General features: G+C 45.0%; 1 protein-coding gene across 1 annotated transcript in view; it reads left to right on the plus strand.

Annotated features, from left to right (window-relative positions):
* TBX19 (T-box 19) overlaps positions 1–13699 on the plus strand; it is a 27901-nt gene extending 14202 nt beyond the window's left edge. The window contains exons 4-8 of the mRNA XM_008067601.1: positions 3513–3574; positions 4965–5026; positions 7785–7973; positions 9327–9462; positions 13164–13699. Of these exons, the coding sequence (XP_008065792.1) occupies positions 3513–3574; positions 4965–5026; positions 7785–7973; positions 9327–9462; positions 13164–13458 (744 nt within the window). The 3' untranslated portion in view covers positions 13459–13699. The remainder of the gene's footprint in view (positions 1–3512; positions 3575–4964; positions 5027–7784; positions 7974–9326; positions 9463–13163) is intronic.
* Positions 13700–18804: the final 5105 nt, after the last annotated feature.

The following is an 18804-nucleotide window of genomic DNA, read 5'->3' on the forward strand; positions in this document are numbered from 1 at the left end:
CAAAAAATCAGCCGGGTGTGGTAGTGCATGCCTGTAATTCCGGCTACTTGGAAGGCTGAGCCGGAAGGCTCACCGGAGCCCAGCAGGTCGAGGCTGCGGTGGCCGGAAGCGGCCACTACACTCCAGTCTGGGCGACAGAGTGAGACTCCAACTCAAAAAAAAAAAAAGCACTGCAGTGAGCATCTTTGAGCATCTACCACTGTTCGCTTGCACGGGTGAATACCTAGAAATGGAATTGCTCTGTCAAGGGCGGGCATGTTTAGAACTGTGGTGGACATGGCTGAGTTGCCTCCCCCAAAGGGCCTCTCCACTGAAATCCCCCACACCGTTAGCAATGCTGGCTTGTTTCAACCTGTCTCATCTTTGACAATCTGATAGGTTAAAAAATGATATCTTGTTGTTGCTTTTCTGTGCATTTCTTTATATGGAAGCTTTAAAAGTCAACTGAGCCAGAATCTCCAAGGACGGTGCCCAGAATTTGTACATTTTAGTCTCTCTAGATGAGTCTAGTGATCATCCAGGTTTGGAAACTGCTGTCTTAGTGCCTACAGGTAAAACTAAGTTGCAGGTTTTACTAACATTCCAGATGTGCAGATAGAATAAATTTCTATAAATGTTAATAAATATAAAATGCAATTTTATACATACAAAATGTACAGATAAAATGTAATTTCTTTTCTGTAAGTAATGAGCCTCTTGTCAGAGCCCCTGCTGCGGGCCCATGGGGACAGAAATAAACTAGCTGATCATTTAAACAGCCCCTCAGCTAGTGCCCCGTCTTTCCAGGACAAATCACTCCCTTTCACAGGTAGCCGTCCCTCCTGGCTTTTCTCACTGGGCTGCAGTCTGGGTCTGTGAGGGGAGAGTGTGCCTTTGTGACTCTGGGATGTGGAGAGGAGCTGGAGGCCTGTCCTAGCCTTCACTGATCTCCAGAAGGGCCCCTTCCTGCCCACTGGCAAGCTTCTGGCACTCCTAGTCGGCGGGACTTGTCATTCGGCTGACAGCTTGATAAGCCTCAGAAGTTTTTCCTGAGGGCTCACTGGAAACACCTGACTGGCCTTGACAACCACTCAGCAGCTCCCAGTCTGACTCAGCTTCTTCTGGGTCTTGAGCATGCCTGTGGAAACCAAGTTCTGGAAGATCTAGCCCTGGATCCTCTCTCTGCCAGCAAAGTTTCTGACCAGGTCCACGCAAAGTCACCCTGAGAGGCGAGCGGGTGTGGGGAGGGTGAGAGAGGCCAGACTCCTCTTGCCCCTCCTTGCTGGCTTCATGTTTGCACCTTGACCTTCCGGGTTAAAGCCACGAGAAAGACACGGTTACACCTCTTTAACCCCACACCGCTCCTCCCACATTTTCTTCATTTCTTCCCACAAGTTCTGGGCCAGAAGAGTTGGGCTTTTATTTTGCTTTCTTTCCTTCCATCAGTGAGCAGCAATTCTCAGGCCTTGCTGAAATAAGTATCCTTTTTAGTATTTATTTATTCAACAAATATTTGTGGGGTTTTACTGAGCATTGTTCTAGATGCTGGGAATACTGCCATGAATAAAACAGATGAGTACCCTGTCCCCAAGGCACTTACTGCCCAGTGGGGAGAGATGAAAAACAAATATTTCTCTGTCCCTATCCCTGTCCCTGTCTCGGTTCCTATCCCTGTCCATCTCATCTCTATCCCTCTATTTCTATCCCTGTCACCATCCCTTTCCCTGTCCCTGCCACCGTCCCTGTCCCTATTCCTATCCCTATCTCCCTCTATCCCTATTCATCTCACCTTTATCCCTATCCCTCTCTATTTCTATTTTGACCTCTGTTCCTATCCTTGTCCTAGTCTCGATTCCTTTCTGTCTCTATCTCTGTCCCTGTCCTATCCTTATCCCTACTCCCACCCCATCCTTACCCCATCCCTGTCCCTATCCCTATCCTTATCCCTCTTCATCTTATCTCTACCCCTATCTCTATCCTGTCTATCACTTTTTCTCTCTCTCTCACATACACACCTCTACCCCTGTCCCTATCCCTGTCCCTGCCTCATCCCTACCCCGATCCCATCCCTATTAATCTCCACCTCTCTCTCTATCCTTATCCCTGTCCCTGTTCTTGTTCCTATCCCTGTCTCTTAACCTTATCCATCTCACCTCGATCCCTACATAGCTCTAGCTCTGCCTCTATCTATACCCACCCATCTCTATCCCTACCTCTATCCCTGCCCCTATCCTTGCCCCTTTCCCTACCCCATCACTAGCCCTATGCCTAACCCTATCCATCCCTATCTCTATCTTTATCTCTACTTCTAGCTCATCTCTTTCCCTCTCCCCCTCTATCCCTATCCCTGTCCCTATCCCTATCCCTATCCATCTCATCTCTATTCCTTTTTCTCTCCCTCTCATCTCTATCTTTATCCCTACTCCTATGCCTACCTCAACCCTGCCCCTATCCCTTCCCCTCCCTATCCCTATCCCTACCCCCTCCCTGCTCCATCCCTTCCCCTACCCCATCCCTACCCCATCCTTATCCTATCCCTATCCCTACCTCTACCCCTATCCCTGTTCCTATCCCTATCCATCCTATCTCTACCCCTATCCCTGTCCCTATCATCCCCATCCCCATCTCCATCTCCATCTCTATCCCTGTCATCTCTATCATTATAGCTATCGCCATCTCTAAGCCAGATGACTCTGATGAGAAATGAAGCAGGCTCTGGCTATGGGGGATAAAGAGAGTGACAGTGAATAGGAGCAATAGTTTGCTTTTTGCCTTGACATGGCCCAGTGGGTAAGTGATTATTGAAGAATGAGGGAATTGTACCTGGGCTGTGGCTCGTGCCTATCATCCCAGGCACTTTGGGAGGCTGAAGTGGGAAGATTGCTTGAGCCCAGAAGTTTGAGATGAGCCTGGACAACATAGAGAGACCTCATGTCTACAAAGAATAAAAAAATTAGTCAGGCATGGTGGCACATGTCTGTAGTCCCACGTACTCAGGAGACTGAGGTGGATGGATTGCCTGAGCCCAGGAGGTGGAGGCTGTGGTGAGTCATGATCATGGAACTGCACTCCGTCCTGGGTGATGGAGTGAGACTCTGACTCAAAAAAAAAAAAAAAAAGAATGATCCTAAACTGTGTTCTCCCAGAGAGACAGGATCACACCTGTGCTACTTTCCACTGGGTTTCAAGTGACTGGAAGAACAACTGACATGTGCTAGAGTCTCAGTGAATGTTGAATAAAATGAATGAGTGAATTACAAATGAATGCTAGGTTCAGCACACCAGGGCTTTGCTCATTTCTAATGCTTTACCCTTTCCTCACTTGACATGGCATTTAGCGTTTTTAGCACATGCCACAAAAATGTCTTTTGTCAGAGTCAATGGAATAGGGATTTAGCAAAGAAACATGGAAAGGGAGGAAAAAAAAGAGGAATTATCCCGATTTTACAGAGAGTCACAGGTGGAGAAAAAGGGTTCTGTATGCTGATGTGTGTCCTACTTTCATTAACACTTCTTATCTTTGTAAATGCAAGATAACAGCTCTCAAAATCAAGTACAACCCTTTTGCCAAAGCCTTCTTGGATGCCAAGGAAAGGTGAGTAGAGACATTTCAGTAAAATCTTATGGATGACTTATGCACATCTGAAGTTTATGATCATCTGGAAAGGACCTAGACTGTTAGCATTGCATTACCTTCAATAGAAATATGCTTTTCAATATTCAATGTTCGACAAAATGAACAAAATTCAACCAAATCATAATTATCTGTTTTTTATAATAGGAGTCCAGGAGAATCTTTAGCTAGCAATGTTTTGTCAATCATGTGCTACTATAGATTCTTGAAAGTAGCATTATCACATTATAAAAATAATTTAGGTGTTTTAGATTTATAATAATTCACTCTGCCTGACTCCTACTTACTTCTGAGTAGTATGGTTTTAATACTTTTTTTAAAAAAAAACTACAGTTAGCGTAGGAAAGGTGAGTAATGGTGGGAAGTTCATATTTCTCAGGTGAGAAGAGAGAAGTCAGAGATTTCTGGAAGTATGAGTAATGACTCTGCCACTTTGGGCCAGTGACTTGTCATTTCTGTCTTTCTGTTCCATTCCAGGGGAAAAAAAAAAAAGACAATGGTACTTATTGTTGACTTTTCTATTACCAAGGCTTAGCGTAGAAATATGATTACCTTTGAAGTGCCCAGATTTTTATTGCCAGAGTTTAAAATCTTTTAAACAATTTTTATCACTGTGTAATCTTTTCACCTTAAAGGTCTTGACAGGCTCTGGATGAATGGATAGATGTTTCTGATGACGTATCACAAGACCTAGGACTGTTCAATATTTGAATAAATTCTAATAATGTACAAGACACACATATTTTTACTAAAGGCCTAAAGGACTAACGGATATGTGAGATGACAAAATCTAAACTCAGAATGATGGTAGCATGGCATAATAAAAATAATTTAGGACTCTGAGTAAGAGGTCCTGACTTTGAGTCCTCCTATTGTCATCCTCTGGCTGTTTGATCTTGCATAAGTCAGTTTACCTCCTTGAGATCCACTTTTCTAATCTGCAAAATCAGAAAAGTATAACAATATTTCCCTCACAGAGTCGTTGGTGGAGCCAGCATATCACATATGTAATTGTGCCCCAAAGAGTCTAAGCAAAGCTTAGTTGTTGCTATTGCTTGAACCTTGTCCTGCAGGAACAATAACCCCAAATTAGATCAAACTAAACAGGGATAGTTGCAAACGTGGTAAACAGGGGTAAACAGTAAAAATACAACTCAAAGAGCTATTGCCCAAGTATAGACAGTGCTCAGGAGGAAGGGGACTGGAGGAAAGACAGTAGCTTGAGGAAGAAAGATGTTTGGATTTTATTCCAAGAAATTTGTTGCTCTCCAAAAAAGAATTCTGGGTATGCTTTCTGTTAGAGATGTATCATAAGCAGGGCAGCCATGGTGCACTTCCATTACTTTTTCAGAAATCACCTAAAGGACATCCCGGAGGCTATTTCTGAGAGCCAGCATGTGGCCTATTCTCACTGTGAGTTGGGTGAACTCGAGGGGGAGGTACCTGGGCTGTACTTGGAGTGGACTCCCTCCACACTCAGACTTTTTGTTGTCAGGACTGTTTAAGGCTTGATCCAAATCAAGACCAAGCAGGTTGTTTTTTCCACTCAAGATAAGTTTATGTACTTTCCAGGATTCCTTGAAAGAGTCAGCTTAAGGGACTTTAACAAACCTTAGGCAGTAGGTAAGAACAAAAATGATGACTTTTTTAGACTCTGGTTTCCATATCAGTGAAGCTATGAGCTCTCAAAAGTGTGTTTGCCAGTTTGGAGTTGGTTCCCATGAGGAAGAGTTTGCATTTGTGGACAGGAGGGCTGTAGGGAGATGTGAGGTACCACTCCTGGGATTCTGAAGGTAGTGTTGGATGTTCCCAGCAGGGTGCCACCCTGTCCATGTCCCAGTATGGTGGAGGAGGCATTTGGTGGGGGGTGTCCTCAGAAGCTGCAATGGTACCCTAGGTCATTGACGTCAGAGCGGGAATACTCTGGTATCTGAGACACTTTTTAATTTGAATATTATGACTTACCAAGATCCATTCTACAGTTTTCCAGCTATGGAATTCTTTACTTCCTCCTTCCCCTAAACCTTAGTGCAGCTTCCATGCCAGAAAATGGTCATGTAGCCCACATAAGAAGAAGCAACTTTCAGAAAAGCACTTTTTAAATGGTGACTGTTGACCTAAAGAATAAAAGTAAGGTAACATTAACATAACTGTAACTGACACAAGCTCAGCTGCTTGTTGCTTTTACATAGAAATAAACAGGCAGGAAATGTAGTAAAGAGAAGGTGATTTTATTCCAAAAGCTGGCAGATGGGGAAATAGCCAGGCTTATGCCTCAAAGAAACCACTGCAGTTTTTTAGGTTGAGTGCAAGGTTTAAAAAGGGAAACTTGGTATGGGGAAACATGCAGGCATGGCACAGGATGTGTCTGGATGGCTTATCTTGGGTGGTGGTTCCTCCAGAGGTCTGGTTGGTGTTACCTCAGCTGCAGTCAGGTTATTGATCAATTGTCTAGTGAATCCCCTAAGCAGAAAGTTCCTGCAGCCAGGGTGTTTTAAGATTAGCCCCTGGGATTTCTGAGCAAGCAAGATAAGTATGCATGGTACAAGGGAGTGTCTGTAGACATAAGGAGGAAAGAAGTTTCTAAAACATGTTTCAAGGTTTAAGATTAAGAATGAGAGAGGAAAAAGAAAACTTTGAAATACATTTTAAATCTGAGATACTTGGTTACATAATTAGAGCATTTATTTGTACCAAGTCTGAAGACTGTAATCTGGGAGCATAGATTAAAGTTGCTCTGCATATATACTCTGATTAGAAGAAGTTACAAGTGGATTTTTAAGGAAAAAAGAGACAGGTCTTAAATTATTTACAAAGAATTTACATTAAAATAACATAAGCTTTGTATCGCAAATCCCAGGAACATGAAGGTAACAGAGGAGGCAGCCAGTCAGAAAACTACACAGAAGAAAAGAGAGAATGAAATGCCTTTAAACAATTGCCTGGGGCATGGCGGGTGGGTGCCCAGTGACTGAAGCCCTGTGCTCACATCTCTAGGCTTGATAAATTTTGCATACCTCATTTAACTCAGACTACTCCAATCTATTTTTATTTTCCCATTTCCCCCTGAGTTTTTTCCTTTAGGTTGGCACGACCGGGAATAAAAACCTTTTTTGTGTAGGTTAGGCCGTGTGCAGAGCCACACTGTTTCAAAGTGTTTGCTTTGTAATCTTCTCAGTAAACTTCTTGGGTACAATGTATTCATTGCATAGGGCAAACACTGGTCCTGAGGGGCCACTTGCTGGCTTTTGCCCACTGTCCACCTGAAACTTGATTCTGTTAGTCAGATAGGGACCCTGGGACCATGGGTTTATTTATGTAACAATGGGAAAATGATGACAAAAGGATTTGTTGGGAATGATTGTCATATGAATTTTATGTAAACAATTTGTTTACTTATACTTAAAATGTATTAAGAAAAGTCAGTGGGTTCTTTTTTTATTTTAGAGTTGTGGGGTACAGTGAGGATTTGCTCCCTAAGTAGGCTGCACACAGGTGAGATCTGAGCTTTAGTTGGCCCTCTCTCCCTTTGGTAGTGAGCCAGGTATCCATAGACAGTGGGTTCTACTATCAAGCTCCATTTCCTCATTGCTGAAGCCCAGCTGATAATCTTTACCTAACATTCTGAAGAAGCAGTTCTGGTCCTGTCCAAATCTCCATCTGTGGGTCCCTCAGCTGAGGTCTGATCAGTGAGAGGGCATGATTTTTTAGAGCATGCATTCCTAAGTCTCAGTCTGCCCATGAACTCACTCAGGGTAAGGCCTTCTGTTCAGAATCTTCACTATTTTCTATAAAACATTTTGTGGCCTTCCAAAATATTCTGCAAAATACTGCTGTCCAAGTGTGCTAGGGTAGCTTCCTCTGTTGGTAGGGTGGTGATGAGAGGCATCCTGTTTCCTTTGGCTCGGAGTGAGAATAGAAGATACTTTCCCACTGGGCAGAAATAAGAGAGATCACATTAAACATTCCCTAGTAGCTGTAGGTCAGTGAGTTACATGCTCATCTGATGCCTCCTGGACTGACTCATTGGAAGCCAAGTTATCTGCTTATGGGGAAGGGCAGGGAAGCAGGGGTGGTTGTACCTCCATACAGTGCAAAGTGACTGGTTACCTGATTTTTGCTGTGGAAGCTCACCGACTCAATTTCTGTGTCTTCCCCTTGTCTGTTCTAGTGGGAGGTTGGATCTTTTCCAATCCAGATGGAGTATGCGCAGCAGGCAACACCAACTACCAATATGCTGCTCCTTTGCCTCTGCCTGCTCCCCATACCCACCATGGCTGTGAGCACTACTCGGGCCTGCGAGGACACCGGCAGGCTCCCTACCCCTCTGCATATGTGCATAGAAACCATTCTCCCTCAGGTGTGTGCTTCTGCTAATTAAACCCTTGGGCTGTGGGCTGGGGTGGGTGCAGGAGGAGAGGTAGATAAACAGCCAAGAAAAGAAGTATCTGGGGCTTTTGATATTATTGTATATTATTCTTTTTGTGTTATTTTACTGGTATTTTATCGAGTGACACTCGATGGCCTAGTTATAACAGTATTCGTGTCTTGTAATTATTTTATAAAACGCAGCCTCCTGGCTTCTAAGGAGTGTGAAATGCCGGGGTGCTCATGTACTGAGCAGTTTTGGGCTGATCTCTGAAAGCTGAGTCAAGTCGAGCAGTTCTCAGCTCATTGCCTTCACATGGCTTTTTTTAACAGTTGCATTCATGGTTGCATGATTGCATTCACAATTGCATTCCGGGGAATACTGGGCCCAGTGTTGGAGCCCTGTGAGGAAGGTTTCTGGGGAGCTGGAACACTGCACTTTCTTTCTTTCTTCCTTTCTTTTTTTTTTTGGGAATACTGCATTTTCAGGCCTTAGTTAGGTTCAATTGGAGGCATGCAAGCCCAACCTTAATACTTTCTACAATCTGATTTTTTTTTTGAGTTGGCGCTACTGTTTGTGTGCTTTTTTCTCATTGGCTACTGCCTTGTCTACCTTGGCCTTGTGTAGGCCCAGACCTTGCCTAGTTATTAGATTTGTAGAAAGAAGGGAGAAATGAAAACAAAGGTTAATTTTTCATTAAATTATTCATGCAACAAGTATTTACTGAGAACAGACTATAGGCTAGGTTCTGTTTTATATACATGAATAAAATGGATAAATATTCTGTTCTTATGGAAATTCTATACTCATATAAAGCAATCGGCACTAACTAAATAAGCAAACTTTATGGCATAGGAGATGGTGGAGAGTCTTTAGATTCCAACTTCCTTCTGTTCTCAGTGACATGCTGAGCTCTGCATTTGCAGAATGCTTTTCTGGTCACCAGCACACTGGTCACACTGCTATTCTGGCAACCTCAACAGCTGCCATCAGCTTGATGATATCAGAACTGAGCAGTGTCTCACTCTACTTCTGGTTCTTTCTTGTGGTTGGCACTCAAATCATACCTGAGCACCTGCTAGGCTTTTCTAGGCAGTGGGGATAGGAAGGTGATTAAGACACAGCTTCTTCCCTGAAGGAGCTCACAACCACACAGATACATCGACAATCAGTCCTAATACAAGGTAGTGAGCTCTAATGTGGTCCTGGACCTACAGCATCAACACATTGTTGGTGCCTGTAGTGTGAGCCATAGTTATGTTTTGCCCTAGGATCATGGCATTGGTCACCATCTTTATGTATTCTACGTGTGCTGTCAATTCAACTGTTGTTATTTTCCCAAAGTTAATTTGATAGAAAGCTCAAGCAATAACCTGCAAGTTTTCTCGGGACCCGACAGCTGGACTTCCTTATCCTCCACACCCCATGCCAGCATTCTGTCTGTGCCCCACACCAATGGACCCATCAATCCAGGGCCTAGGTAAGACCAACACCCGGCATCTTGCCCATTGATGATCTTGGGAGTTTACTTTACAACTGAGAACTCAAGCTCATTTTTTTTCCCTATGGTGGCTTGGTCTAAGCTGTTGTCCTGACTTCTAAGCCATTAAGAAGGGAAGGTCACAAAAGGATGGAGTTCTCCTTTCAGAATGAGAGTAAAGGCTCAGCCATACACTCTTTCCTTTGTAGCTTTGGCTTTTTGTACTTAAAGCCTAAAAGCCCGGGATCATTTGTCTTAAACCAATCAGAAATGCTTTAAGCTCTGGTGGCAGCTAAGTGATAATGACTCCAGGGGAACTGAAGAGAAAAAGTGTAAATACACACCGAGACATCAAGTCCCTAGACTGTCCATATTCTCATAAATCACCCGTCCTAAGAAGGGGATAGATCATGGGTGCCTGTCTCACAACCAGGGTTAAGTGTACCATGTGGGACTTATGACATAATTGTCTCACCAGAGACTGCCTAGAGTTCAGACTTCTGGAAATCCGCATGTTGGAGCAGAAAGACAGGGTGCCTTGGAGTCTGACAGACATGAGTCTGAGTCCTAGGTCTACCTCTTACAGACTATGTGACTTTGGGCAATTTTCTTAGCCTCATCGAGCTTCCGCTTTCTCATCTGTAACAGAACAATAACATGAGCTACTCTGTAGAGTTATCATGAGCATCAAAATGAGAAGATACATTAAAATGCTTTGTAAGCAGGTCAGGCATGGTGCCTCACGCCTGTATTCCCAGCACTTTGGGAGGCTGAGGCAAGAGAATTGCTTGGGACCAGGAGTTTGAAACCAGCCTGGGCAGTGTGACCTTTTATCTCTAAAAAAAAGAAAAAAAAAAAAAAAGTTAGCCAGGTGGCGCACACCTGTAGTTCTAGCTACTTGGAAGACTGAGGCAGAAGGATCACTTGAGCCCAGAATGTCAAGGGTGTGATGGAGTTGTGATTGTACCACTGCCCTCCAGCCTGGGCAACAAATAAATAAAAATAACTCAAAAAATGACTCAAAAAAATTGACTCTAAATAAATAAATAAATAAAGCTTTGTAAGTAGTAACATTCATGTCAATGTCAGCTGTTATGTTCAACATGGACATGCAGAATTTGGAGACAGTTCAAAAGTGATTCAAAATTAAAAGATGGGATTTAGGGACAAGTAAGATGACTTGTGATTTTTAAGTCTAGAAAATGTCTGATGGCCTAGAGTCAGCTGGGAATGTTGCTAAGATGCAGAATCTAATCAGTAGGTCAGGGTGGGGGCCTGAGAGTCTGTGTTTCTTTCTTTTTTTTTTTTTTGAGTTGGAGTCTCACTCTGCCACCCAGACTGGAGTGCAGTGGCCGCTCCCAGCCACCGCAGCCTCGACCTGCTGGGCTCCGGTGATCCTTCTGCCTCAGCCTTCCGAGTAGCCGGAATTACAGCACGCGCTACGACGCCCGGCTGATTTTTTTTTTTTTAATTTATTGTAGGGATGAGGTCTCGCCAAGTTGCCCAGGCGGGTCTCGAACCCGCGGGCTCAGGCAATCCACTCACCTCAGCCTCCCAAAGGCACGGGATTACAGGCTGAGCCACCGAGCCCGGCTTGAGTCTGCATTCCTAACAAGCTCCCAGATGTCTCTGGTGTTGCTGTGACCTACAAGAGTCTAGAGAGGTTCTGTCCACCATAGCAGCCACAAGCCCCCTGTGACTGTCACTTGAAATGCGACTAGTCCATATTGAGCTGTGTGGGAAGTGCAGCACACACACAGGGTTTATTAGGAAACAAAGAATAAAAATCTCACAGCCTGGGTTACAGCAAGACTCTATCTCTACAAAAATAAAAAATAAAAAAATGAGCGGAGTTTGGTGGTGTTCACCTATAGTCCTGACTACTCAGGAGCCTGAGGTGTAAAGATTGCCCGAGTCCAGGAGTTCAAGGCTTCGCAGAACCATGATCATGCCTCTGTGCTCCAGCTTGGGTGACAGAATGAGACCTCTTCTCAAAAAAAAAACAACAAAAAAAAATTTTCAGTAATTTTTTAATATCGAATGCATGCTGAGGTGATAATATTTTGAATATTTTGGTTAAGTATAATTTAACAAATTCATTATTTACTTCTTTTTTCTAAATGTTCTACTAGAAAATCTCAACTTCTGTATGTGGCTGAATTTGTGACTCACATTTTATTTCTGTTGGTCAGTGCTGGTCTGGAGGACCTGGGGGAAAAGTACTGGTTTAGGCTGTGGTAGGAAGGGAGAAAGAGAACGAAGATAAATGTCCCCAGAGATATTAAACAGTTACGTGCCAAGTCTTGTCCTAGATACTTTACGTAAGTCACTGGTGGTATTCAAAGACATCTACAAGGAAGGTATGAAAAAGTCCTATTTTACTAATAAAGAAATGAAGCTCAGGGGCTTTACAGACTTCCTAAAGCTCACACAGTGAGTAGTGTAACTCAGAGCTCAAAGTTTCCCCACTGCCCAGGGTGCACGAGAAAGGATCTAAATGGGTCACTGTAGAGATGGGGCCAGAGTACCCGCAAGCTGAGCTAGCTCAGAGCGCACAGGCAACGGCTTCTGCAGGCTTCTTGTGGTCTAGGGAGGTCTGTAGCGTCGAACACGGCACAGGGTGGAGGGCGGCATTGCCATCAGTAGGTGTGTTTAACCCACTCCTGAACCCATAAAGATTTTGTTAGAAAAAAAAAATGTGTTCAGTACCATTATTGGACAATGAGCAGTTACTAAGCAATGCATATCAGGCGATGCAGAACATAGTGACACCTAAGGCTGGAAACGCTGGTGCTATCCTAGCTGTTCTGACTGCAATCATACATTGAGTTCTGTGTTGAGGAGCAAACTTTCCTGCATGTTACAATCCACTGGGAAGCTTTTAAAAATCCTGATACCCAGGCTGCATGCCAAACAGTTAAATCAGAATTTCTGGGGTGACCCAGGCACCAGTAGTGTTTATTAAGACTCACAAAGTGATTCCAATGTGCAGCCATGTTTGTGAACCTGTCTGTAGGACTAGAGAAGGCAATGAAAGCAGTCCTCTCCTAGTCTTTCCATTGGGGCCAGAGCTGGCAGGATGGAAGAACACAGCGTAACAACCACCATTTACCAAGTGCCACATGCTAGGCACCCTATTCTCATCTTCTTGGTTAATCCTCACTACAATCTCTGGAATGTATATGAAATTATCACTCCAAATCTTGGAGATGAGAAAATAGACACTCAGAGATAAGAAATCATTTGGCCTAGGTCTAATAAGTGGTGGAGGTGGGATTCAAACCTGGGTCTTCCGACAGCAATTGTCCTGGGTATAGGCCCCATTGCCTCTCTTGGCTAGTAAGAGGTCACACACAGGGATCGTACTGTTTACATACCTTCCTTTCCCCACCCTGCCCATGTAGGCTGCAGGGAGCCCAGAGCAACAGAATGCTATGTCCAAAATCACATCACTTGCTAGTGGCAAGGCTGGCACCAGAATCTAGGTCTTGGGACACTTAGTCTTGTCCTCATTCCACCACACTTTGCTGTTTCTCAGCTTTTCTTCCCAGAAACAGGGCCAATCTATGTCAGAGTTAGAAATAAAGCTGGGGCCAAAACCTCTTCCAGTCCCACCCTTCTCAGCACCGTGTCCCTGCTGGTCAGGTGGCACACCTTCTGTTGGTGTGTCAAGCATTTCCTCTCCCCCTCTGTCTCTGCAGCCCCTATCCATGCCTGTGGACCATCAGCAATGGAGGCGGAGGCGCTGCTGGACCGGTCCCAGATGTGCATGCCAGCACCCCGGGAGCATTCCTCCTCGGAAACACAGCAGTGACATCGCCCCCCTCTGTGCTGTCCACCCAAGCACCTGCTTCGGCTGGCATGGAAGTTCTGGGGGAGCCTTCGCTGACCAGCATTGCGGTGTCCACCTGGACAGCAGTGGCCTCACATCCCTTCTCAGGCTGGGGTGGCCCCGGCGGGGGTGGGCCCCATTCTCCTTCCTCACTGGACAGTTAGGCGGGATCCTGGGAGCCTCTGCCAGCAGAGACCCTTGTGTGTAGAGTGTAGAAACCCCATCTGTGAGTCCATGAGGCAGACTGCAGGGCCTTCCCTCCTACCAGGCTGGGAGGCGGTCTGGGCTGCGCCCGAAGTCCTGCTGGGAGATGGCTTAGTTGGGATGCTGCTGACTGTGTCATTTGCATGTCTCCACCATTTTCTTTTGCACTCCTGTTTCCTCAGAGGCTTATCCTTGACATGCTTGGATGATGGAAGTTCATCGAGTATCTTCCTCGTGCCCCCCTCCCCTTACACTCAGATAGTTCTGGAAAGCCTCACCTTTTCTGTAGAGGTGGTGCACAGTTGTTAAAGTGAGCTCCAAGTTTACTCAACTGAGACCGCTCTTTCTTGGTTTGTGAAGCCTTGGAAAGTATGACCCCCCAAAAAAACTGTAACTGTCTTTTGGAGGGCGGGTTCCTTGTAGTACACTTGGAATTTGTTCCCCTGAATCAAATGGTCAACCAAAATTTTTATCTGGAAATTCTGAGAAGGTTGCGTCGCAATCTGTGGAAGAAACGCCTCTAGTTGCGGCAAAGAGGTGACTGGTTTTACCACCACGACAGCGCACCTGTCCACACTGTGCTGAATGTTAAGCAACTTTTGACCGAAACCGGCATGATCCCTGTGCCTCACCCTTCCTATTCACCTAATCTCACTCCAGAGACATTTTTTTGTTCTTCAGATGAAAAAAGTCCTCAAAGGGAAATGTTTCCACAATGTGGAAGAGATGAAACAAAAAATGACAGAAGCACTTAAAGGCATCAAAATTGATGAGTTCCAAAACTGTTTTGAGTAGTGGAAAATGCATCTTGATGGGTATGTATTGCATCAAATGGAGAGTACTTTGAAAATGACTGAAGTTTAAACATGTAAGAGTAAATACACAATTTTTAATAAATAAATGCCATTTTTGGGGTCCCCGCCTTGTATGAGCGGCCCCAGGGTTCAGGTGGGCTTTGGCTTGGAGACCAGGAGAGGGAGAGAGTCGATAGAGTAAGGTCAGTAGAAAGAATAAAGCTAATTGTGTATTACAGCAGTGTGCCCCGGATTGAGGAAATGAGGTCCTGTCACCCCCTTGCTCAGAAACCTTCAATAGCTCACTATTGCCTACAGAATGAAATCAGACCTGCTCACTATCAGGCCGGACACCACTTCTCCAGCTCTGTTATCCCCTTGGCATTCTGTGATTCAGTCAGGGCAGACATCTATGTTTTCTGGACACTCATACACTTCCCCCTTCCCTGCCTCTCCTGAGCCTGAGGTGTCCGTCTCTCTCCAGTTTGCCTGTGTGAGTCCTCCCCACCTCCCAGGGACCAGATGAAACGCCACTGCCCACATTAAACTTCTGATCTGCTGAGATGTATGTGATGTTCTTTTGCTCCCTGCCCTCCCGCTGTTTTCGACTCTGCTGTGAGCCCACCTCATTCTGCCTTATAATTTTGTCACCTGTGAGTGTGACTCTCTCCCTCTGGACTGTAAGCCTCTGCAGCATAAGGCCTAGCTAGCCTTCTTCTCTTTGTAGCCCCCGCACCTGGGGCTGTGCCTAATAAACGTTGCTGAGTTGAACGAGTGTGAAGTGCATGTGTGCTGCCAGTTCGGCGTGGAGTAACCGGGAGGGGGAACTCAGAGACGCATGCCCCATGGCATGTGTCAGCATGGGAGCCCAAGAACATGCTGACTGTTACCTGGCTCCTCATCTGGGCACAACCTGTTCCCAGTGATTGATGATGACGAGGTGTGCTGGAGCGGCCATTCCCAAACACCAGTCCCCCTGTGCAAGGATTCCCTGGGCCACTTGATAGAAAAGCAGATTCCTGGGCACACCCCACAGCTTTTGGATCAGAATCTTTGGGGCTGGAGTCCAGGAGGCTTGCAAACTCCTTGCCTAGGATAGAGAACTAGAATGATAAATACTCCAGAAGCCTCATTTCAGATGAACTGCCACCTCTGCCCCAGCCCAGGTCATTGCTGTAACTAGTGAGCAACATCAGTTTCTTTAGTTTTCCTTTTCTACCACTACTAATGTGGGTAGGATGGAATGTGGAGTGAGACTTCAGACCTGAGTGATGAGCAGTTCTCCAGACATCGACATGAGACTGCACTGACATGCAGCTCTTCCCAGGGCCAGTACTGTGTGTGTGTGTGGGGGGGGGGGGTGTGTGTAGAAGAAGAGGGTCTAAGGTTCCACTCAGAACCCAACAGTGGCTCAGCTCTTCCTACCCCTACTGCGTCAGCTGAAACCACACAAACCCAGTCCACTATAAGGCTTAGTTTGAGGAATCCAAACATGGCTTCGTTGAGTCTTTGGCTCTTCTGTAGCGAAAGTTCCTTTAACCCTTTGTGGTTAGCACTGCCCTATAGTTATTTTGATCTCTAGAAACAATGCCCCTCTGGCTCCATGGTGTCCTGGGAAGCCACATCATGGCCTTCAGGGTGCTTGGCGAGAGCTCTGGGTGGCCAATTTGTGTGCGAGTGACCAAGGCACAATGAACTCATATGACTGGAAAGCTGTCTGGTCAGCTCATGCCCTGGGCAGAATTGTTCCTGGTTCTCTAGTCCCTTTGCAATACCATCAGGGGTCATGAAGGTATTAATATATTAGCATCTCTGCTAGGTGGCATTTTGGTAAGTTATAAAAAGGGGCTGTTTTTTCATTTTGTTAGAACTTCAGGCTGTTGTGGCCTCCAGTTGTTCAGTAGATCTGGCCAAGGCCTCCTCGCAGGTTACTGCTGCAGTCAGTCCTGCACCAAGTACTCAGTGAGTGCAATTAGACTATCAAAACCCATCTGAGTCACACCCTTCCTGCCCCTTCCCCAGCCTGGAGCAGACAGAGGATGTGGCCCAGACACACAGAGCATAAAGAAGCCAATGACCTTTGTTCTTTTTCACTTATGTTGCTCTGGTCAACTGGGTCCTTGCAGACCACTAACATGAGCCTCAGCTGAGTGTGGGTGATCATATCTCCTCAGTCTTGTAGGATGCTCAGTTTGGAATCTGCAATGATTAGCACAAAATGGGACAGCTGGCCCTGCATATAGGACCTCTATTTGCTGTTAGCTGAGACATTTACTTTCCGGTGTTTTCTTTAAATAGTACAGGCCAGGCATGGTAGCTCTTACCTGTAATCTCAGAAATTTGGGAGGCCAAGGCAGGAGGACTGCTTAGCCCAGGAGTTAGAGACTAGCCTGGACAACATAGCAAGACTTCATCTCTACAAAAATAAAAAATTAGCTAGGTGTGGTGATGCACACCTGTAGTCCTAGTTCCTCAGGAAGTCGAGGAGGGAGGTTTGTTTGAGCCCAGGAGGTCAAGGTTGCATAAACTGTGATTGTGTCATTGCATTCCAGTCTGGGTGACAGAGTAAGACCATGACTTGATATTAGAAATAAATACACAAATAAATAGTCTAGGGCTAATTTCTGATCAGAAGGAACAACACTAATTACTTAAGTCAGTTTAACAAATGACAGATTCTCTGAAGTGTTAGATGAATTCTGGAGTCTTGTATACCATTCCTTTGCTCTTGTATTTTCTTTATTCAGTTTATTAAACAAAAATGGTGCCACTTCAGGTGTTCTGGCCTATCCCAAGAAATTTAAGAGAAATGGAAATCCTAACCGGATAGAAAGAGTTATGCAGTTCTTTTAGCTGGTTGGCAGAGATTCAAACTCCCCCTAAAGCCTGCTTTATTTGAAAGTGTTCCCCTTTGTGGGGCTTTTACTTGGGGCTATGAAACCTCATTAGGGTCCCCTCCCTGGGTGAGCCAGCCTTATCACCACCTCTGCCCACCGTACTGAAGCCAAAGACTTAAAGGAAACTGCTGAGTCCCTTCATGTCCCTTGGGGGGTACTCCTTGGAACTGATAGAAAGGAGTGAGGAGGTGGTCAGATGGGGGGAGTGATGTTTTCATCACCTAAGTTATTAGGAAAACAACTCAATAAAGGATATTTGAAACTTGTTAGGTGTTTTTGCCTTTCCCCCAAAACTCCAGTACATTTGAGTGAACATCAGCAGTTAAAACATTACATTTGCGAAGAATATGAATTCTATTTTATGGAATTGTGGGGCATGGCAACCAGGCCATTTCTCCACCCCTTCCCACTTTTGGCTCCTGGCCAAGTTGGTAAACAGAGAGAGTATGAGAATCCTGAACAAAGATTGGGGTAGCAATATGTGGTACCAAAGAAGACATGGGAGAAGGACCTCTGTGGTCAGAAGACACTAAAACTTCTCCATTAGCATCATTGTAGAGACATCTGTGATGTTGTCTGCCCAGCATCCCAACCTTCTAGGGAAATTGCCTCCCCTCCTCCCACATCCACATGTCTATATTGGGGGCTGCCATTCTTGTACCTGACTCTACCTCTCTCAGCATTGTTAGTTGGTTCAGGGGTTTCTCTCACTTGTACTAAAGAGTCTCGCGTACTATAGGAAGACTGTGAAGCCCATCACAGGTAAAGGCACACAGGCTCATTAGTTCCAAGTTTCACTATGTGAAAGGCTATATTAGGCCTGAAAACGTACCAAAAGTGCCTTAAAAATGGAGGAAATAGAGCTGAAACTTGAGATTATTGTAAACAAAATGCAATTGACAATATTCATTAAGTGGTTAAAAGTGGTGTCATTACTAGTCAACCCAAATAGGGACTGAGATGATCTCTTTAGGTGAATGTTTTCCCATTGGGAGAGTCAACATATGCTTTCTGCAGGTCTATACTGGCTACATTCCTGTTAAACACAAGTCACACTGCTAGTTGGACAAATACCATTCTAGTATTTGTTGGTTGACTAGTAGAGACTATTTCCACGATATGGCTGGGTCCTGAGTGCATGTACACTAATTGTCTCCACCGTTCCAGCTCTTTGCCTGGAAGTACTGTAGACATCCTGGTTCTCAGTCTGTTGTTAAGATCTTGGATCACAAGAACCACAGCCAAAAGGGACAGTAAGGGAAACCACCATTGTCATTAAAAAAACCCCAAACAATGAAAACAACAACAAAAAATCCCCAAATCCTTCTTAGTTGGCAACAGAGAAAGAGTGTTCTGTGAAGAGGAAAAAGTAGATTTGCAGCTTCTGTTAAACCCAAATTTCAGAATCCGAGAGACCAACAAAGAGCCAGCTCTGATGCAAACACACAAGGGTCTTTGTCTGGGCTCACGCCCGAAGTCTGGGCTCACGCCCGAAGCAGCAGCTTCAGGGACGAGAGCCCTGATCCAGCATGGCAAGCAGTTTTTATATATCATTACAGAGGGAGGGGAAAGAACTTTAAACTTGTTTTTACGTGATAGGGTAATTTCTCCTAAT

The sequence above is a fragment of the Carlito syrichta genome, unplaced genomic scaffold (assembly GCF_000164805.1).
Source record: "Carlito syrichta isolate Samal-C Ts95f unplaced genomic scaffold, Tarsius_syrichta-2.0.1 Scaffold309719, whole genome shotgun sequence".
NCBI lineage: Eukaryota > Metazoa > Chordata > Mammalia > Primates > Tarsiidae > Carlito > Carlito syrichta.